Source organism: Lynx rufus, unplaced genomic scaffold (genome assembly GCF_022079265.1).
Source record: "Lynx rufus isolate CCGP_SWC_20201006 ecotype Redwood Valley unplaced genomic scaffold, mLynRuf1.p SCAF_1, whole genome shotgun sequence".
In the NCBI taxonomy this organism is placed as follows: domain Eukaryota; kingdom Metazoa; phylum Chordata; class Mammalia; order Carnivora; family Felidae; genus Lynx; species Lynx rufus.
Window position 1 is genome coordinate 137545742 of NW_025814823.1, and position 22745 is coordinate 137568486.

Below are 22745 nucleotides of genomic sequence, written 5' to 3' on the forward strand. Positions count from 1 at the left end.
TAGAACTGAATGCTCTATGTTTTTATTTATTTTATACTTTTTTTTTTTGAGAAAGAGGGAGCAAGTGAATGAGGGGCAGAGAGAGAATCTTATGTGAGAGAGATAGCGGGAGAGAAGCAGGGCTCACCCAAAGTGGGTCTCAAGCTCACCCTATGTGGGACTCAGACTCACGATCTCTGAGATCCTGACTCACGCCAAAGTCAGATGCTTAATGACTGAGCCACCCAGGTGCCCCTGTAACTATGTTTTTAAAAGTTGAAGTTAGGGGCGCCTGGGTGGCTCAGTCGGTTAAGCATCTGAATTCATCTCAGGTCATGATCTCATGGTCCGTGAGTTTGAGCCCCGTGTCGGGCTCTGTGCTGACAGCTCAGAGCCTGGAGCCTGTTTCAGATTCTGTGTCTCCCTCTTTCTCTCTCCTCCCCCACTCATGCTCTGTCTCTCTCTTCTCAAAAATAAATAAACGTTAAAAAAATTTTTTTGTTGAAGTTAAATTTTTTCCCTTAATTGAGTTGTAATGTTTCTAGGTCTTGATTTCCCCATTTTTGTAAATAAAAGGATTGGATATAATGTTTGCATTCTGAAAATGTTATGATTGCTATTCCCTAAGGACAGTTAAAGTTGATGAATTCCAATTTCATGGGATGAGGGGGATGGATGGTGGTCAGGACATGATATTCAGTTGGCCAATAACTCAGTATCTCTGTTTGCAAGAGGACAATAAGCTTTTTAACACAAGATTAACTTCTAAGGGTATATTCTTATAAACCAAACACTTTCTTAGTATGTATAGTAGATTAGCATTATTCTTTGTGTGTCCAGTATGATCTCAGATTCCCTTAGCTTCGCACATTTCATTCTAGATTTCTATATTCATTAATTTGTTTATGTCTCAATCTTGGTTGAGTCTCGCTGTCACAGTAAGAGAAAAACAGACTTGAACACACAGAATATGTGCTACTGTTTTTTGTGCTAAATTGTTAGTCATATAGTACTATTTGTCATACAACATTATTTCTTGCTATTTTTTTCCATTTGTGAACTATCTCTATAGAATTTGTTTTGTGATATTCTTTTCCTCTCTCTTTTCATACTGCGAAGACTACCCTCAGTCAACTACTTAATTTTTGCCCTTATAAAATTTTTGCAGATTGATTACATTCATGTCTGATTTAATATTCAACATTTGAGGGGCGCTGGGGTGGCTTAGTCAGTTAAGCGACCGGCTCTTGATACCAGCTTAGGTCATGATCTCACAGTTCGTGAGTTCGAGCCCTGCATCTGGCTCTGCACTCACAATGCAGATCCTGCTTGGGATTCTTCTTCCCTCTCTCCCCCTCCCCTGCTTGCACTCTCTCTGTCTCTCAAAATAAATAAGTAAATAAACTAGAAAAATATATATTTAGCACTTGATTTCTGATACTTTTATTTCTCCTTCAATATTTCTGTTTTGATCTTTACTTCTTTAGACTCTCATCTCATTTAAGTGATTCAAGCAGCCCATTTTGTTGCATATTCTTTGATAATACAAAAATAATTTCATCTTTGGCGTGCCTGGCTGCCTCAATTGGTGAAGGATGCAACTCTTGACGTCAGGGTCATAAGTTCAAGCCCCACGTTGGGTGTAGAGATTACTTAAAAATAATATCTTAAAAAAATGTCATCTTCATCTTAATGGGTATCTGGTGGTACAAACTGCTGTCAGTAAATCTGTTTTACTGATAATTTTAGTGGGAGGTGAAGTGAGAAGGGAATGAACATTACCTACTATTGCAGCAGTTTCCATTCTCATTTAATCTTCTCTTCAACCCATTTCACAGAAAACTCAACTGTGGCTAAGAAAGTTAAGCTACTTTCCTAAAAAAGACAATGAGGAGGATTGGGATTTCAACCCCTGTGTGTATGACTCTGGAACCCATGCTTCCTGAACTCTATCTTCCTGCTTACCAACAATAAATAGTGTAGAACAATATTCAGCATAGGAACAAAAATTGTAAAAATTGATCTCCTCTCATAAATTGTTTCTCCTGTCTCTGACTTCTCACACTTGAAATCTGAATGATATGTGCCCTTGTTATATGTGAGAAAGATATCAATCTTTCAAGCTAATAATAATCAGCCTACCAACCACTTTTTTATTGGCTAAAGGACTCTGACCCTTTTCCACTTCAACCCTTGCCAGTGAGCATACTGCTATGTTCCTTTTTCTGTTTACACTAGAAAATGTGAAATATTCAATCCACTCATTACCCCATAACAATCAGGGATAGTTCTAGACATGACTGAGAAATTCCTACGGCCCTGTCACTTGAGAACTTTAGGAGCAATCTAACCACAATGAAACAATATACTTGTAGTTACCATAATGATCTGTGATGGTTGTCCTAATGTGCTCGCTCTAATTTTTCTAAAATTTATCAGCTTAGATTTCTATCAACTGTACAGTCAGTATCTCACATTATAAACACATAACGCAGGGACACTTGGGTGGCTCAGTCATTTGAGCATCTGACTCTTTGACTTTGAGTAGGGGAGGGGGGTGAAGGGAGAAAGAGAATTTTAAGCAAGCTCCCACTCTGCTTGGAGCCTAACCCAGGGCTCATTCCCACGACCCTGGAATCATGACTCGAGCCAAAATCAAGAGTAAGACGGTCAACTGACTAAGCCACCCAGGCACCCCGAGCAATGTTATTATTTTTATTTACTTATTTATTTTTTTAATTTACATCTAAGTTAGCGTATGGTGCAACAGTGATTTCAGGAGTAGATTCTTTAATGCCCCTTACCCGTTTAGCCCATCCCTCCTCCCAAAACCCCTTCAGTAACCCTCTGTTCTTCATATTTAAGAGTCTCTTAGGGGCGCCTGGGTGGCGCAGTCGGTTAAGCGTCCGACTTCAGCCAGGTCACGATCTCGCGGTCCGTGAGTTCGAGCCCCGCGTCAGGCTCTGGGCTGATGGCTCAGAGCCTGGAGCCTGTTTCCGATTCTGTGTCTCCCTCTCTCTCTGCCCCTCCCCCGTTCATGCTCTGTCTCTCTCTGTCCCAAAAATAAATAAACGTTGAAAAAAAAAAATTTATAAAAAAAAAAAAAAAAAAAGAGTCTCTTAACCAAGCAATGTTATTTTAAAACAAGCTACTCTTTTAATTATACTTACATATTTGTGAACGATGAATTAAAGAAACAGTTTAGAGTGGAAGAAACATTGAAATAAGAATAGGAAGGCCTACGTTCCAAACCAAAGTTGTTTTTGGGGGTGGGGGAACAGTGGTACAACTTATTTCTTACTCTTATTTCTTATTCACTTATTTATTAAAAAAATTTTTTTTAGGGGCATCTGGGTATCTTAGTCATTTATGTGTCTGACTCTTGGTTTTGGCTCAGGTCATAATCTCACAGTTGTGAGATTGAGCCCCACATCAGGGTCTGCTCTGCGCTGTTAGCACAGATCCTGCTTGGAATTTTCTCTCCCTCTCTGTCTCTCCCCTTTTCACACACTCACTCACTCTCTCTCTCAAAATAAATAAACTTAAAAAACATTTTTTTAGCTTTATTGAGATAAAATTGCCATATGACATTGCAGAAATTTAAGATGTACACATAATGATTTATGTATGTAAGATGAAATGATTACCACAGTGAGGTTAGTTAACATATCCATTATCTCATATGGTTACAATTTATTTTTGTTATTATTATTATTTTGGTGAGAGCTTTTAAGATTTACTCTCTTAATTTTCAAATATAATAATACAGTATCGTTAACTGTAATCATTATGGTATACATTACATCCTGGAACTTGATCAGCTTAGAAGTGGAAGTTTGTATCCTTTGACTATCTTCACTCATTTCCCCTCCCCCCTTTTACTTCTGGTAACCACCAGTTTGCTCTCTGTTTCTGTGAGTTTGGTGGATTTTTTTATTTCTCAAATATGTGATACTATTTTTATCTATATATATAGATATATAGATATATAGATAGATATATATACACACACACATTTTATGTATATATATATATATACATACACACATTTTATGTGTGTATATATTTATATACACACACACACACACACACACACACAAACATAATGTGTATATACAGTTGACCTTTGAGTAGCATGGAGGTTAGTGGTGCTGACCACTGTGCACTCGCAAATCCACGTATAATTTTTGACTCCCTCAAAACTTAGTTATCAATTGCCTGCTGTTGACCAGAAGCCTTACAGATAACATAAAAAGTTGATTCACATATATTTTATGTTACATGTGTTATATACTTTATTCTTACAATAAAGTAAGCTAGAGAAAAGAAAATGTTATTAAGAAAATACACTTACACAGTACTTGTAGCAAACAAATTTTTGCATCTAAGTGGACCCATACAGTTCAAACCCAACATGTTGTTCAAGGGTCCAGTATATATCACATTTCCTTTATCCATTTATCTGTTGATGGACACAAATTTATTTCCATGTCTTGACTATTGTAAATAATGCTGCAGTGAATATGAAGGCACAGATAAATCTTCGACATAGTGATTTTATTTCCTTCTGATAAATACCCAGAAGTGGAATTGCTAGATTATATGATAGTTCTATTTTTAAGTTTTTGAGGAGCCTCCATCCTTTTTTCCATTCCCATCAATATGAGTTCCCTTTTCTCCACATCCTTGCCAGCTCTTGTTATCTCTATTCTTTTTGATAATTGCTATCCTAACAGGTTTGAGGTGTTAATGTTATTGTGGTTTTGGTTTGCATTTGTCTGATGATTAGTGATGTTGGGCATCTTTTCAAGTACGTGTTGGCCATCTGAATATCTTCTTTGGAAAACTGTTTATTTAGGTTCTTTGCCCCCCTTTTTTTTTTCAAATTATTTGGGCTCTTTGCTATTGAGATGTAGGAATTTCTTATATATTTTGGATATTAGCTCCTTATCAGATACATGGTTTGCAAAACTTTCTCCCATTCTGTAGGTTGCCTTTTCATTTTGATGATGGTCTCCTTTGCTGTGCAGAAGCTGTTCAGTTTGATATAATCCCACTGTTTATTTTTGCTTTTGGTGCTTGAGCTTTTGGTGTCATACCCATGAAATCATTGCCAAGACTAATGCCAAGGGGATTTTTCCCTGTTTTTTTTTTTTTTAGGAGTTTTTTTTTTTTTTTGTTTCAGGTCTTAATGTTCAAGTCTATGTTTAATCCTTTTTGAGTTAATTTTTGAGTGGTGTAAGGTAGGGGTCCACTTTCATTCTTTTGCATGTAAATATCCAGTTTTCCCAACACAAGAGAAGAGACTGTCTTTGCCCCATTGAGTATTCTTGACCACCTTGTCAAATATTAGTTGACTGTACATGCATGAGTTTGTTTCTGGGCTCTCAATTCTGTTCCATAAGTCTGTGTGTCCATTTTTATGCCAGTTCCATACTGTTTTGATTGCTGTAGCTTTTTAGTATACTTCGAAATCAGGAAATATGGTAATTTTAGCTTTGTTCTTTCTTAGGATTGCTTTGGCTGTTCAAAGTCTTCCGTGATTCCATATAAATTTTAGGATTCATTTTTCTTTTTCTGTAAAAAAAAAAAAATGCCATTAGAATCTTGATAGGGATTACATTATCTCTGGATAACTTTGGGTAGTATAACATTTAAATAATATTAATCCTTCCTACCCATGAACATAGGATATCTTTCCATTTGTTTGTATCTTCTTTAATTTCTTTCATCAGTGTCTTACAGTTTTCTGGTGTACAGATCTTTCACCTCCTTGTTTGAATTTATTTCCAATTATTTTATTCTTTTTGATGTTGTATATGGTATTATTTCTTCTTTCACATAATTTAGTGTTACTGTATAGAAATGCAACTGGTTTTTGTATGTTCATTTTGTACCCTGCAACTTTACTAAATTAGTTTTTTTTATAGAGTCTGTAGGATTTTCTTTGTATAAGGTCATGTCATCTGTGAATAGAGACATGTTCTGTTTTACTTCTTCCACTCTGATTTGGATGCCTTTTCTTTTTTGTTGCCTGATTGCTTTGGCTAGGACTTCCAGTACTTCGTTGAATAGGAATGGTGAGAATGGGCACCATTATTTTGTTCCCATTTTAGAGGGAAGGTTTTCAGCCTTTCACCACTGAGTGTGATACTACCTATGGGTTTGTGATACATGGTCTTTAGTATGTTGAGGTATGTTCCTTATATACTAAATATGTTGAGAATTATCATGAATGGAAATAGAATTTTGTTAAATGTTTTCTCCACATCTCTTGAAATCATATGATTTGTATCTTTTCATTCTATTAATATGATATATCACATTGATTGATTTGTGTATGTTGAATTGTTCTTGCATCCCAGAGACTAAACCCACTTGATCAAGGTGTATGATTTTTTTAATATGCTGTTGAATTCATTGTGCCAGTGATTTATTGAGAATGTTTGCATTTATATTAATGGCCTGTAGTTTTCTTCTAATGTCCTCATGTGACTTCACTATCAGAGAAATGCCTTATTAAATGAGTTTGGACGTGTTCCCCTCTCTTCAGTTTTTTGTAAGAGTTTGAGAAGAATTGATGTTAATTTTTCTTTAAATGTTTGGTAGAATTCACTAGTGAAACCATCTGGTCCTATGCTTTTCTTTATTGGGATTTAACTTGATTTAGGCTCCTTATTATTATTGGTCTCTTCAGATTTTGTTTCTTCATGATTCAATTTTGGTAGGTTATATGTTTCTAGGAATTTATCCATTTCTTCTAGGTTGTCCAATTTGTTGGCGTATAATTGTTCATAGTAGTCTTTTATGATCTGTTGTATTTCTGTAGTATCAGTTGTAATAGCTCCTCTTTGATTTATAATTTTATTTATTTGGTTCCTGTCTTTTTTTTCTTGGTCTAGTTAAGGGTTTGTCAATTTTATCTTTCCATAGAATCAACTCTTTTCTATGTTGATCTATTGATCAAAAGATCTATTGATCTTTTCTATTGTTTTCTTAATCTGTATTCCATTTATTTCTACGCTAATCTTTATTATTCTTTCCTTCCTTTTTCTAACTTTGGTCCTACTTTGTTCTTCTCTTTGTAGTTCCTTCAAGTGTAAAGTTACGTTGTTTGGTATATTTCTTTTCTTGATATATATATGTGCCTATGTCTAAACTTTCCTTTTAGAACTGCTTTTGCTGCATTTTCTAATGTTTGGTATGTTGGATTTCCCTTTTCATTTGTCTTAAGATATTTTTTATTTCTCTTTTGCTTCTTTGATCCATTGGTTGTTCGGAAATGTGTTGTTTAATTTCCATGTACTTGTGAATTTTCCATCTTTCTTCCTGTTACTGATTTCTAATTTCACCATTGTGATCAGAAAAGATACCTGATATAATTTCTATTTCAAATTTATTGAAACTGTTTCATTGTCTAACATATGATCTACTGTAGAAAGTGTTATATGTGGTCTTGAGAAGAATATGTATTCTGCCTCTGTTGGATGGAATGTTTGTTAGGTCCATTTGCTTTATAGTGTTGTTCAAGTCCACTGCTTCCTTATTGATTTTCTGTCTGGATGATCTATCCATTGTTGAGAGTGGGATATTACAATCCCCAACTATTATTGTATTGCTGTTTACTTCTCCTTTTAGTTCTGTTAATATTTACATTATATAGGTGCTTTGATAGTGGATGCATAAATATTTACAATTAATGTATAAACTCTTGATTGACTTTTTTATATTACCATAATGAAGTTATTTGTTTAGAGCATTTTTAGTTAAAAATCTGTTGTGTTGGGGTGCCTAGGTGGCTCATTCGGGTAAGCATCCAACTCTTGGTTTCGGCTCAGGTCATGATCCCACGGTTACAGGAGTTTGAGCCCTGTATTGGGCTCTGCTGATGCATGCTTGGGATTCTCATTCTCTGCCTCCCTCCCTCTCTTTTTCTCTCTCTCTCAAAATAAAGAAATAAACCTTAAAAAAATAAAAATTAAGAAATAAAATCTATTGTGTCTAAGTACTGCTGCCCTGCTTTATTTTGGTTACCATTTGCTTGAAACACCTTTTTCTATCTCTTCAGTCTCTGTATGTGTGTGTTCTTAAAGCTAAAATAAGGGGCGCCTGGGTGGCGCAGTCAGTTAAGCGTCCGACTTCAGCCAGGTCACGATCTCGCGGTCCGTGAGTTCGAGCCCCGCGTCAGGCTCTGGGCTGATGGCTCAGAGCCTGGAGCCTGTTTCTGATTCTGTGTCTCCCTCTCTCTCTGCCCCTCCCCCGTTCATGCTCTGTCTCTCTCTGTCCCAAAAATAAATAAACGTTGGAAAAAAAAAAAAAAAAGCTAAAATAAATCTGTTGTATGCAGCGTACTGTTGGATCTTGTTTTTTTAATACATTCTCCCATTTTTTTTGTCTTTTGATTAGAGAATGTAATCCACTTAAAGTAATTACTGATAGGTAAGGACATATTGGTGTCATTTTGATAATTGTTTTTTGGCTGGTTTGTAGAGTCTTTGTTTCTTCCTATCTTCTTATGTGAGCTGATGACTTTTTGTAGTAGTATGCTTTAATTCCTTTTTCATAATCTCAGATTTTTCCTCTGTGGTGACCACGAGGCTTACATACAATATCTTATATTTATAACATCCTATTTTAAGCTGATGAAAATGATGTGACCAAAAGTTAAGCATATGGGAAATATTACTGCTATCAGTCTTTTATTTGATTAAAAATAAAAAGTTTAGGGGCACCTGGGTGGCTTAGTCAGTTAAACGTCTAACTTTGGCTCAGGTCATGATCTCACAGTTTTTCAGTTCAAGCCCCGTGTTGGGCTGTGCACTGACAGCTCAGAGCCTCGAGGCAGCTTTGGATTCTGTGTCTCCCTCTCTCTCTCTGCCCCTCCCCTGCTTGTGCGCGCTCTCTCTCTCAAAAATAATAAACCTTTTTTTTTTTTTTTTTTATGAAAAGTTTAAACCCTCTGGGCCACCTGGCTTGCTCAGTTGGAAGAGTATGCAACTCTTGATCTCAGGATCACTAGCTCGAGCCCCATTTTGGGTGTAGAGATTACTTAATTAAGTAAAACTTAAAAGAAAGAAAGAAAAGTTTAAACCCTGAAAAGGAAGGTGCAGTTATCACACTTGCACTGGAGAAAGTAAACACTAATCAAGAGAGTTGTTGAATTTTGGTGATGCTTAAAATAGAAGAGAAATCTACCCAGGAATTGTGTTAATGGTTAGTCACATACTCATGAAAGTAGCAGAATGAGAATAATACGACAGACAGCATGGTTCAGTGCACAGGCTCTGGAGTCAGGTACATCTGGGCTTGGGTCCTGCCTTTGTTCATTGTGACCTCTGTGACCTCGAACACTTCATTTAAGCCTGTTCTTCTTCTGTAAAATGGAGATGATAATAGTCCCTATTCATGAAATTAAATGAGATCATGCATTTAAGGCACTTAGTAAATAACTGGCATATAGAAGTGTTCCATAAATGATAACAGGGTTGCTGTTATTACTAGGCACAGTACAGATTTTGAAAATACACAGATTTGGTTTTGAGTGCCTATATCTGCCACATATTGGCCAGGCAAGTACTTAACCTCTCCCAACCTCAGTTAATATAAAATGGAGTTAGCATCTACCTCATAGTGCTGCTGTGCATATTAAATGAGCAGAAGTATATAGGAAGTACCTAGTTGTAGATTGGATTGGATTTTGGGATCAAGTTTCCTTATTACCACCTGCTTACTGTGATACTAGACTTTTTTTTTTTTTTTTAATATTTGTAAACTTTAGCATTTGAGTCAGATGTCTAGTCGTCTTTAAAGGTCTTCTTGAGGGGCGCCTGGGTGGCTCAGTTGGTTGAGCATTCAACTTTGGCTCAGGTCATGATCTCACGGTTCATGGGTTTGAGCCCCGTGTAGGGCTCTGTGCTGACAGCTCAGAGCCTGGAGCCTGCTTCAGAATCTGTGCCTCCCTCTCTCTCTCTCTGCCCCTCCCCTGCTTGCCCGTGCTCGCTTGCTCATGCGCACGTGCGCGCGCGCTCTCTCTCTCTCTCTCAAATGTAAATCAACATTAAAAAAAATGAATAAAGGTCTTGAAAGAGCACTCTAAGAATATATTTAAGTTTTCCTTAGCGCCCATTTTCCATTGTCTTTTGTTATTTCTTATTAATCTTTTCAGTTTTTAGATGACAATACTTTGTGCTTGAGGATTATAATTTTAACTTGTTTTTTTTAAAGATTTTTTTCAGGTTTATTTTTAAGAGAGAGAGAGAGAGAGAGAGAGAGAGAGAGAACACAACCAGGGGAGGGGCAGAGAGAGAGAGAGAGAGACAGAATCTGAAGCAGGCTCCAGGCTCTGAGCTGTCAGCACAGAGCCTGACATGGGGCTCAAACTCACTAACCATGAGATTATGACCTGAGCCGAAGTTGGACACTTAATCGACTGAGCCACCAGGTGCCCCGATATAATTTTCCCTTCTTAGCATAATTCTTCAGAGTGGTAAACTAGATCATTCACCCTAATCAATCAATCAATCAAGGATGATTTAAAACCAGCTCAATGCCTTCCACCTTGTGACAGCAGAGGGTCCATAAGCTGTGGTCCCTACCCTTTCATCTGAGCTTGGGCTGAACAGTTGGGTTTTGCTTTTTCCGCTTTTCTTTCTTGAGGCTTAATCTCTGATTACTTTATAAATCTCTTAAAGGACTTTCTAGTTTCACTGGTAGCTATAATTTAACAAGCCTGTTGACATTTTGATTCTTTGACATTAAATGGCTTCATTTTTTAAGTTATTATTAATCGACTGCCTTTAGACTTTGTCTTTTTTCCTTTCATACCTGAGCTTTGATTCAATTTCTCATAAAAGTTTTATTAAGTAACTTTAAAAGAAATAGGAGGATCTTTTTCGCCTTTTGGATTATCTCTGATTTTTTTCTTCCTTGTTCATCCTAGCATCTTTTTGTAAAAAGCCAGTGTAAGAGACGTTTTCTTTGGAAGTCTACAAATCTGATTCACATTCAGCAAATAACTTAAGCTGTATTTTGTTTTATTTGTTGGTCAAATGAAGATAATACTTGCCAACTAGTTCCTGTAAAGGGATGTTCTAAAGATTAGATATAGGATGTTTTGAACTCATGTACTCAGTGCTATTAAAATATCTCATTTTTATTATATGTTCATAATATACATACTGCTATATTTAGTGTTTTATTTATTTTACAATAGTGAAATAGGATTTTTTAAATTTGTTTTGAGTGAGAGAGTATGGGGGAGAGGGAGAGAGGGAGGGAGAAAGAATCCCAAGCAGTTTCCATGCTGTCATTGTGGAGCTCATCATAGGGTTTGATCCCATGAGCTGTGAGATCATGACCTGAGCCAAAACCAAGAGTCAGATGCCTAACAGACTGATTAACTCAGGCGTCCCAGTGAAATGTGATTTAAAATTTTGTCTTTTACCTCACTACAAAGGTATCAAATACTTGTCATTCTTGTAGAATACAAATGGTTCTATTTATGGTTAGTTTCCTAGTTTACAGAAATTGATGGGTTTTTTTTAGAAAGACAGTAATATCAGGTGCTTAGAGCCTGGACTCTAGAGCTAAATTAGTTGGGTTTGAATGAGGGATTCATTTATTATGTGAGTAACCTTGGGCAGGTAACTTCTGTGTGCCTCAATTTACTGATCTGCAAAATATACGTAATATTAATACATGATAAAGTTCTGAGGAGTAAATTAGTTGGCATATGTAAGTGCTTAGGACACTGCCTAGTACTCAAAAGCATTAGCTGTTGCTATTATTGACAAAATAATAGATGTGTTTATGCCTTTACTATTTAGCCAGATTTTTTAGTAGTATTTTTGGTAGTGAAATATGGCAGACTTTCCCCTAACAAACTGGAACTCCATTTTAAATGCAGATTGGACAGTTAGGTCTTCTGTGGCTCCTGCCCCTTCCAGGGATTTCCCACATAGCAGTCTGATGGGTTTTATACATAAGTTATTTTTGTTCTGAAAATATTATGCTTACTGTGAAAATAAACAATCCTGAAAAGCAGAAGATTAACCTCTCCTTCCTCATTTCTACTTCCTAGGAAGAGTAATTATTTTCCATATTTTTATTTGGTTTTGTCATCTATTAATTGATAACCCCCTTCACAAGCTCTCTATTAGCTTCAGGATGAATTCCAACTCTTACCTTGGTCTGTGAGGTCCTCCTAGCCCCTGCCCTCCTCATTTTTACTTTTTGGTAATTCCTGTTAGATTCTCAGGTAAAAAGTCACTTCCTCAAGGAGGTTCAGCTTAATGTCCCCACAGCCCCTGTACTTTCTCTACCATAGTGCTGTCTGGTGGGGCGAGGGGGAGGGGTCCTAGAATTTGGGAGGTGCTTTTGGTCCTAGAATTTGGGAGGGCAGAGAGATTTTAGATGTTCATCATTAAGAATTGTCTTAAACCCTGAACGACTTTTGAATGCTCCACTACATAGTCACATAGGGGAAAAAAATATCAGCCTAAAACCTCATATAATTTTACACATGCACGTGGAATTTTTTGCAGGATTTTAATTAAATATTGAGGTTTCTGGGAATAAAACTTTTGTATTATTGAGGGAAGAGTATACCTTGTTTTGTTTGGAATTGCTCACTATTTTGTGAAATCATGTCAATGTTAACATTTACCACATTCATAGTAATTCATCATGTCGGTGGAAACATCTGGCTACTCAGTAAATATTTTTTTGAATGTAATTGAAATTAGAAGGAAAAAAAGCTCTGAACCAAAGGGGGGTAAAGTGCTTTTCTCTTTCCTGGCCGAATATATATTTGTATTCCTCTCTCTTCCTATTGTACTTTATTCATATGCTTCATTCATAGACCACACATCTGTCTCTCTCACTAAATGAGAGCGTGGGGGGGGGGGCAAGAACAATATTTTACTTACTTTTGAATCTTCATTGCTCATTGAGCACATGGTAGTTACTCACCTTAATATTCAGTTGAATTAATGGCAACAGCAATAGTATTTGTTCAACAAATATTTATTGACTCAGACTCTTCTGGGCAAAGAGGGCAAAAACACACTGTCCCTCTTCTCAAGGAACACATGATCTATTGCTAAGACAGCCCTGGAAATAATTATAATATGATAGTTTCTGAAATGGAAATAGCTATAAACTTTGGATCTCTAATGAAAAAAACCACTTAAGTCTTGTGGGGAGGTCCTAGAATAATATCATGAAAGAGAAATAGTATCCAGTATCAAGCATCGTGCCAAGGAAGACGCTCAGTAGATATTTAGAAATTGAATAGATGAGCATAGCTCTGAAGAATGAGAAGGAGTTTGCCAAATGGCCAAATGTAAAGAGGACGTTCCAGTGAGGAAATCCCTATTCAAAGGCTTAGAGGTATGAGAGGCTCAGTTGGTGTTGGTGGAGCGTAAAGTTTGAGGTTAAGTCATAAGAGATAAAGCTGTCTGTAGAGGTGATGGACCAGATCATGAAACCAGATCCATTCAAAAGAAGTTAGATTTTATCTTGCAGGCAGTAGAACACCTTTTGTGTGACAATTAAAACTATTATATTTCAAATCATACTATATGCCAGGCAGGTACATACAGTCCTATCACAGAGTTGATATATTCTCATTTTAGAGTTGACAAACTAAAGCTCAGAGAGATTAATTAACTTGTCCAGGTTTTTACAGCTACTAAATGGAAGAACTAGGATTTAAACTTAGGTTGGTTGAGTCCAGACTTCCCATCTGCTTTTTAAACTATAGTTTACAGCCCCTCCAGCAGAGAAGAAACTAGATTTATTATTACTTTTTTCAACCAGTCTCTACCTCACATGATTCTCAACTCTAGCAAATTCTTTTATGTTTATTTAGTTTTTGAGAGAGAGCACGAGTGGTGGAGGGGCAGAGAGAGGGGGAGACACAGAATCGGAAACAGGCTCCAGGCTCTGAGCTGTCAGCACAGAGCCCGACTCAGGGCTCGAACTCAAAGACCAGAAGATCATGACCTGAGCCGATGTCGGATGCTCAACTGACTGAGGCACCCAGGCACCCTGCAAATTCAAAATTTTTATGTACATTTAAGTTCTTAACAGTTTGGGACTCTTTGGTTTTCTGAAGACCCCAAATAGTATCTTACAGTAACTTAGTATTCTTAGTAACTTTGTATTCTGGTCCATCTTCTGTCTAGCTAGTTCAGATAACTGTCTTGGCTAATGAAATGCCTTTGGTTGGGGGTGGGGGGGGCGGTTTCACCATGGAATGTTGTGGACTAATCAGCATGATTTGCATACTCTAAAAGAGAAACATTTGAAGTATTACTTCCCTTTTTTGAAACAGTTATATCCCAGTCTTCAACATGCAAATAGAATAGTAATTACTTCAGGAAAATCCAGTGTTCATCTTGATATTGTTTATTACAGATGTAGTTTACTATTTAAATAAATGATTTCTGCCTCAGAATTCTGGTGTCCTTGGTTAGCTTAAAGTACTTTAGATGTTACCTAAATAACCCTGTGATCCCTCTGGCTACCCAAGCAGAAGACTCTTGCTAATTTTAACGTTTATTTATTTTTGAGACAGAGAGAGACAGAGCATGAACGGGGGAGGGTCAGAGAGAGGGAGACACAGAATCTGAAACAGGCTCCAGGCTCTGAGCTGTCAGCACAGAGCCTGACGCGGGGCTCGAACTCATGGACCGTCAGATCATGACCTGAGCCGAAGTCTCATGGACCGTGAGATCATGACCTGAGCCGAAGTCGGCCGCTCAACCGACTGAGCCACCCAGGCGCCCCAGACTCTTGCTAATTTTAATGGTTATTACAATGTGTAAGTTCTGCAGATACAGGTGGTGATTGTTGCACAACAATGAGAATGTACTTATCGCCATTAAACTGTATACTTAAAATGGTTAAAACACATTTTATGTTACATGTTTATTTTACCACAGTAAGAAAAATGTGGTATAGAGGTTCAAAATACTTGTTTCCAATAATTTGAGTAAGTTGTGAGGGAACAGTTTCTCTTCATTATACCTATCCCATCCTCATGGGTGGATCAAATTAAATGTCTTAAATACTAAACTGTTTGAAAAGATAAAGAATTCTACTTATTTGGGTGCAGGAATAAAGATGGAAGCATGATAATGATCTTATGGGAGCTCTTATCCTCAGGATGGATGTAATGAAGATGCCTTTCCAACCTGGCTGCTATTGGCCCTGACTTCACTTTATTCAAAAGGGCAGCTAGGGAGTTAAGTAGGCTATCCAAATGTCACCTCCACTGGTGAGATGTGCATGGTTACGGCTCCCATTTATAACTGAAGTCCAAATTTTTAGGTTCCCTCCCTTTAACTTTCCCCTGCCCCCTACCCTAATATTAGTAACAATTAAGTTTTCACCCATTAGATTCACAAAAATGAAAAGAATGTGCTGGTGGAGATGTGGGAAACATTCGTATTCTTTGTGAGTGTGAATTGCATAACTGTTTTTAGAAAGTAATGTGGTAATAACTGTTAGAAATTTTTAAATGCGCATACTTTTGGCCTAATAATCCCACTGGGGTGCCACTACTGTGTAGAGACATTAATACAAGAATGTTTTTTTGTGTGTTCAAAAAAAAAAAAAAAAGCATCAGCATCCTGGAAGCCAATCAAGAAGGGGTTGAACAAATTATGACCTATTCATTCTAAATACCTATGTGCATCTATTAAAAAGTGCCTTAAATACACACACACACACACACACACACACACACACACACACACACACACACACACATATATATATAGGCCTGGAATGATGGTATATTATGTGTTTAAAAGTTGTAGCATTAATAAAGTGTAGTATGTAGTATGCTTTTAAAACAAAACCAGAATGATGGGAGCGCCTGGGTGGCTCAGTGGGTTAAGCTTCCAACTTCTGCTCACGTCATGATCTCCCAGTCCGTGAGTTCGAGCCCTGCATCCAGCTCTGTGCTGACAGCTCGGAACCTGGAGCCAACTTCGGATTCTGTGTCCCCGTCTCTCTCTGTCCCTCCCTTGCTCTCACTCTGTCTTTCTCTCTCAAAAATAAATAAATGTTAAAAAAAAATTAAAAAACAAAACCAGAACTATATGCATGTTTGAGAATACAGAAAGGTGTAGCAGGATTAATATCATACTTAATACTGATTCTGTCGTGGACATAAGCTTGGAGGTAGGATTGAACTAACTTTATGTGTACAACCATATTGTTTGATTTCTTGTCATTTTTGTAATTGTTAACAAGTTTCTGAAGTAAAAAGAAGAGGGAAGGAGAGATCTGTATGATAGAAATTATAATAGGAATTACTTTGGATGACTTGGGTACAATGGAAACCTTGGTACTGGTAATGATCATAATATATTTTGATGTGAGCATTGGTTACACAGGCGTCTTCAGTTTGTAAAACTCCCATTTAGTTGTATGCCTATGATTTGTACAGGTTATGTGTATTTGAAAGTGTATTAAAATTGTGGCACAGCAATGCAAGGGAGTACTATCATGTTTTTAAAAAATATTTTCAATAAATATTTAATATATGAAGTTGGGCAAGAAACAGCAATCCCATTATAAAATATAAAGTACATATAAGCACACAGAATAAAGACTGGAATAAAAACATTATAATATTAATAGATATGTTTAGATGATCGTTGTGGGGGGGGGAGGTTTGTTTTAAGTAAGAACAGTTTTTTGCATTGGGTCATTTAGGAAGTCCATAGGAGATGGTGAGCAAGCCACATTACAGGATATTAACCAGAAAATAAGGGTGAAGGAGAGAGGAAAGTTTTAAAAAGAAAGGAAAAAAAGGAAGAAGGAAAGAAAAACAGTGCTAACTAGAGACCTACAGTAAGGTCAGGTAATTTTAACCCCTACTAGGGAGGGACTAATTTCAGTTGTCAAACCATCATGTAGTAGTAAAGCCTTATGAAAAATTCTCTTTCAGCATACTCAGTTTGATTTTTACAAATAATTTATGCTTGATACTTAAGTTTTGTTTTTGTCTAAGCATTTAGTTTTAATGAAACTGTGTCACTGATATAATAGTTTCAACTGATTGTAGCAAATGCAACTCTTAGTAGCTTAAGAAACCTATACTCTGCCCAGTCTTTGCTAATTAACTGTGGTAATTTTGCTCAGACCTTTTTGATCCCTAATTGGCACATGGGGTCAAATATACGTCCCCAGGTTGGCTAGAGAATCAAATGAGAAAATGTATGTGAGAACACTTTAATAGAATTAAACACCATCCACTTATAAAATTACGTTACTTGTCTTGTTTTTCCTTCATCCCAACCAAAGCCCTTAGTTGTGAAATGTGGTTATTTGAGATGTAATTTATTTCAGTTAAGAGTTCAAAAGTTTAAGTTTATAAAAGAATGCAGTTTTTTTCAATCACGTGCAAATGTAAATGCAGTATTTGGTGTTTGTCAAGATGTGGGTTGTGATTGCAATATATTTTTAATGTTTTAGACTATTAGTGCCAGTTATATCGAGTTGAAATGTAAGCATTTTTATTTTTTCTAAGTATTGTTGAATTGTCGGGGGAATTACCAGGCTTTTCCCTCTATTTCAGTCATTTTCCATTATTCACCATGTTAACTTAAAATAACTAATACCCCATATCAGATCTCTTCAGGTGTTTCTCCGGGGTTTTGATAAGGACTCGACTTCTGACTAGTCCTTAAATCAGTAATAAACTGTACGGAACTCTAGTTAGGTTGGGTTGGAGAAAAATGCGTGGCACTAGGACCCAGGGGGCTCCCGTGAGCGGATCTAGGGGCCAGATTGCAAATTCGCGGTGACTCAGTCTGGTCGGCTCCTTGCGCTCGGCGGCCGCGGCGGCAGCAGCAGCAGCAGCAGCACCAGCAGACGTTGGCGGCCGAGCTGCTAGGATCAGTTCCCCCGGGTTTCGCCGTCCGAGACTTCTTTCGGGGCACCCCAAGCAGGTCCGAGGCGTGTGGGGAGCAGAGGGGTCGTTCTGGCGGGGAAAAGGGGGTTGCTCGGCGCGGGAAGCCCTCGGGCCTGTGCACGGGGAGTAACATTTGCTCCGTCTCTTCCTGTGTCTGGCTTTATTTGCAGCAAACCAAGATGGAGTATGAGTGGAAACCTGACGAGCAAGGGCTTCAGCAAATCCTGCAGCTGCTGAAGGAGTCCCAGTCCCCAGACACCACCATCCAGAGAACCGTGCAACAAGTATCCTTTCCGAGGCCTTGCCGACGCCCGCGCAGCTCGCCCCGCGCGGGCCCCGCTCCCGGCGGCCGGGTGGCTCCCGCCGCCCCTCCCCCTCCTCCCGCTCCCCGGATCCCTCCGCCCTCCGTCCGCCTGCCCGCCCGCGGGGAGAGGCCCGTCCGCCGCCGCAGCTCTTGCCCGGCGCCTCGCGCACGCGGCCCTCGAGCCCGGGTCCGGGGTGTTGCCGCGGCCGCCGGCTTCCGGCCCGCGGGAGGCGGGGGCTCCCGGCCGCCGCCCGCGATCGCTACATGTGCGCCCGCCCGGCCGCCACGTCCCCGCCCGCCCACCGCTGACCTGCCCATGGGGCGGAGAGCGGCGCGGGCGGGCGAGGCCCGGGTGCGGCGCGGACCCCGGCCCCCCGGCTCCACACAATGCGCCCCGCGCCGAGGGGGCAGCGGGTCGAGCGAGAGTCCGGGTGGAGTACTCTGCGTGCCAGACGGGACTCGCCGGCCGAGCGTCCGACCAGAAATGGGGTGGAGCTGGCGCGGGGTTTAAACTGCCGCCGCATTGGGCCTGGGGTTTCTTCAGGGCCCTTGCCCTAAAAGTGCTGGAGACCTACAAGTAGGGGGTCCCAGGCCTCACCCCAGGGCTGCTCGTGTTCACACCTGTTGCAGGCTTCCTGGCTCCCGAGTGAAATAGTCTCTGTGGCTCAAAAGGTTGACTGCTCAGGTACCCAGTGTTTAAGGAGTTTGCTGGGGTAGCGGTTATGTTGCTGTGATTTTAGAGACCGAAAAGGTTAAAAGCAGCAGCAAAACCTCTGTTGTGTTTTCTGTGGTGCCCTGAACTGTGGGCAAATAAATATCGGATCATTGGATCCGATAAAGGAGACAAATTTACTCACCCAGTCATAAATAACCTTATCCCTGTTATGTTGAGACCAAAGAAGTGAATTCTTTAAACAATTTAAGTCTGCTTTTTTGCAGAAAATCTCTTGATTTTTATTGTTAGTCAACAGCAAAACTAGAATTTGGTAAGTAAGCCCTTTAGGGCTTAAACATAATAACACTTGTAAACATGAAATTATATACAATTCCATGAGAAATTCTGCTAAATAAGTGTCGAAGTACTGCATTGCTGTAACTTAAAACCTTTAATAGAGGAGGAAGCACGTAGCTTCTTGGTTAATATAATACTGCTCATTTAAAACCAAAGGGGATAATGCCAGTACCAAGGGAAGGGTAGAGTTTTGGGGTGTGTGGGTGCTTGTATCTGAAACCCTGTGGTGGCCCAGTCTTAATTTGTGTTGTTATAGCTGTAGGAATGATAGAAGTTGATATTTATTGAATTAATTACGGATATTGTATGACACAGTTATTTCTTAAGGGAGCCAAGGCCATAACCACCTTGTAATTTTTTTCTGTAGCACTATAGATTCCTGTTTTGGTACTTATTTATTAAATACCTTTTATATGCCTGGAACTGTGCTTGGGCTAACCATCAAATTTATAGTTTATTCTGGGTGCCTGGAGCATAGTATGCCTTCTGCAAAAGAAGTTAAATTTCAGTAAGCGAATAGTATTTAAAAATACGTATTGCTTTATATTTTCTAAGTGCCTAATGATGGACGATCTTGTTCCTTTGTGACCTTAGGAAAGCATTTATTTCATTGTTGTTTTTGTATAGGCCTAATTACCTCTTGCAAGACCATTAATAAAATTTGGATAGATAGCTCAAGTAAATTTTAGCAGGAAATATTTATGAAAAATTACCACATCAGTATGCTAGTCTTTGCCATTGACTAAAGAAAAACCATTGGTTTTTTTCTTGGTCTAAGAAAGTAGACTTTGGAAATTTTGTAGAGAATGCTTTTGCTAGTTAATCTGACCACTACCTATTGAGGGTATTCTAGTATGTAATAAATAGCTAATACAGTGTACCTAGAGTTTGTATCAGGGATTTAATTTAAAAATAAATTTAGGTCTGCTGAATAAAAACATTTGAATATTACTAAGAAAACAATTAGTGTTAAAAAAAATTAGGGGTTAAGAGAGCATGAAGAAAGATATAATAGAGTATCATGCCACTGTTGACTGCCAACAGAATGAAATACCTGCAAATTTATGTCACTGGAAATGTTAGATCTTGGGGAGGGGGCACAATTGTGGAACTGTTGCATTTCAGTAATTTCATACTGACCTTACATAATAAGATTTGATAACAGACTTGTGTTTAAGTGGCATTTAATATTCAGTAGAATGAGTCTAGTAAATGAGTCTAGTAAAAGCATTTTTGATTTCTAAGTTGAAAAGCCATTTTATAAAGTTCTGTAAATGATCTTTAAAGACCTGTTTTCATTTCTTTGCGATGCTTTTCATTTTTGTCATTATTTCTATACGTAAATACCTTTCTGGTTAAGGTTTTTAAAGTTCAAATAAAACATTCTCTTTTGAAATTTTTTTTTGCTACGTTGAGCATATACCCTGTTCAGAACTTGGCTTATGTTGTATTGAATATCATTGATATAAAGTATTAAGTTTAATGTTTCAGCCATAAAGCACCAAAGAGATTTAACATAACCATTAGTGCATTCTTGGAATAGTGTATTGATGGTTTTAGTAAGAAAATTTTATTCTTTCTAAGAAAATGCAAGTTTTAAAATATCACAAATGGGATTCCTGATTTTAGATTGAAAATGCTTAATTTCTTCCTTAGATACATTGAGAAGTTTCCTTAACTACTGTTTGTTCTAGAAACTGGAACAACTCAATCAATATCCAGATTTTAACAACTACCTGATTTTTGTTCTTACAAAATTAAAATCTGAAGGTAAGTGAGGTTTGTATTGATAAAACTACTTGGAAATGTCTTCAAGATATATGAAAATATACTGAGAGTTATTAATTTCAAAGGTTTGCGTTTTATAGTAACCACTGGTTTACAGATGTGGAATGGGCAGAGAGATTTAAGAGTCCACTCTAAAGTTTAATTTAGATCCTTAGTAAACATTCGATTGTTAATCGGGTGTTTTTATCATAAACTCCTTCATATTTTGTGAATGAAAAGAGTATTATGGAGTCTATTTTGGTATTTTGCTTGAATCCTTGTACATGAATGTCATAACAGATTGAATGCAGGATTTACTCATTAACTGAATATATGTGGATTCATAGAAAACAATTCAAAGTTCATATAACCAAAATGAAAAATCACTTGTCCTGTCACCCAGAGAGAATTTATTATTATTCTTGATTAATTAATTCTACAGTCTTATATGGCTATTTATTTTAAAATTTAATTAAAATTGGGACCATTCTCTTTATAAACTTTTGCGACTTTTTTAAAACTTCTAACTGTGTATATTAAACAGTATAATGAAACTTTATTAACTATTCTTTTACAATGACTTTATTTAAAATTTTTTAATGTTTGTTAATTTTTGAGAGAGAGAGTGTGAGCTGGGGAGTGGTAGAGAGGGAGACACAGAATCTGAAGTAGTTTCCAGGCTCTGAGCTGTCAGCACAGAGCCTGACGCGGGTTTCAAACACACCACAAGATCATGACGTAATCCGAAGTTGGACATTTAATTGACTGTGCCACCAGGCACCCCCAGTCTACAATAATTTTAAACTTCAATTACTTTTGTGGCAATTCAAAGCATGAAAACTAGTTTTATTTTTAAATGATATGGTCATTTTATTGTATATATGTCAGTGTTTCCCAGTAGACTTTATTCATTCATTTCTCAAATATTTATTGAGCACCATTTCATTTCCAGGCTCAGGGGCAATGAAAGTGAACAAAAAAATAAGAATTTCTGCCCTCATGGAACTTACATTGTAGTGAGCTGTTTTTTATCGAGTTACCTGAATATTGAAGATTCTCTTCCTGGAACATTGTCAGACACACAAAAGGCGTGAAAATACTTACTATGAAGCAACTGATTGGCCTCTACTTGAAAGCACTATACCCTGTTCAGTGATTAGTGTTTCAGAAGCCATAGTGCAATTATTTAAAAAACAAACAAACGGAAAAAAAAAGAAACAGGGCACTTGGAGTTGGGAAGTCTTACATTCTGACACTGATTTTACCTGTCTTACTTTTTCCAGCTATATAATGCCCTGTGTTAGACTGCCAGACCGTCTTGTCTGTAAGGGTTAGACATCCAAGGCTCTAGTGGGGTTAATTGCCTTCATGTGTAATAAAATCTCCTAATCTTACAGATTTTAATACTTGTATCAGATTTAATGTTTTTATACAGTAAAGTAATTTTTTTAGATTAATTTTGAATGTTAATTTTAGGGATTTTAATTTGTGGTTGAGGGATGTAATGGCAACTTTAAAACTTTCTAAATCTGGGTTTTAAGAAACTGAAAATTACTTCAGCATATCTTGAAATTAAGCAACTAATATTCCTAGTTTGATAAATGTACTTGATGCTTTGTTTCTTAATACAGAAATTTATTTTTCCCACATTCTAATTTGTAATCAAGTCAGTGTTACTCATTTTTTAAAGAACTTTATATTTAGGAAATGAATTTTTCTAAACTAATTGTTTTACTTGAAAATTTTAAATTTAT

The 22745-nt window shown here is 37.6% G+C and overlaps 1 protein-coding gene across 3 annotated transcripts in view; it reads left to right on the plus strand.

Annotated features, from left to right (window-relative positions):
• TNPO1 (transportin 1) overlaps nt 1-22745 on the plus strand; it is a 96164-nt gene that overhangs the window by 19566 nt on the left and 53853 nt on the right. For 2 of the 3 annotated variants that reach the window (XM_047087829.1, XM_047087837.1), the window contains exons 2-3: nt 18079-18192; nt 20919-20994. In XM_047087829.1, coding sequence (XP_046943785.1) covers nt 18079-18192; nt 20919-20994 — 190 coding nt within the window. Of the gene's footprint in view, nt 1-17835; nt 17946-18078; nt 18193-20918; nt 20995-22745 lie in introns of those variants that run through there. The other variant, XM_047087846.1, reaches the window with a different exon arrangement.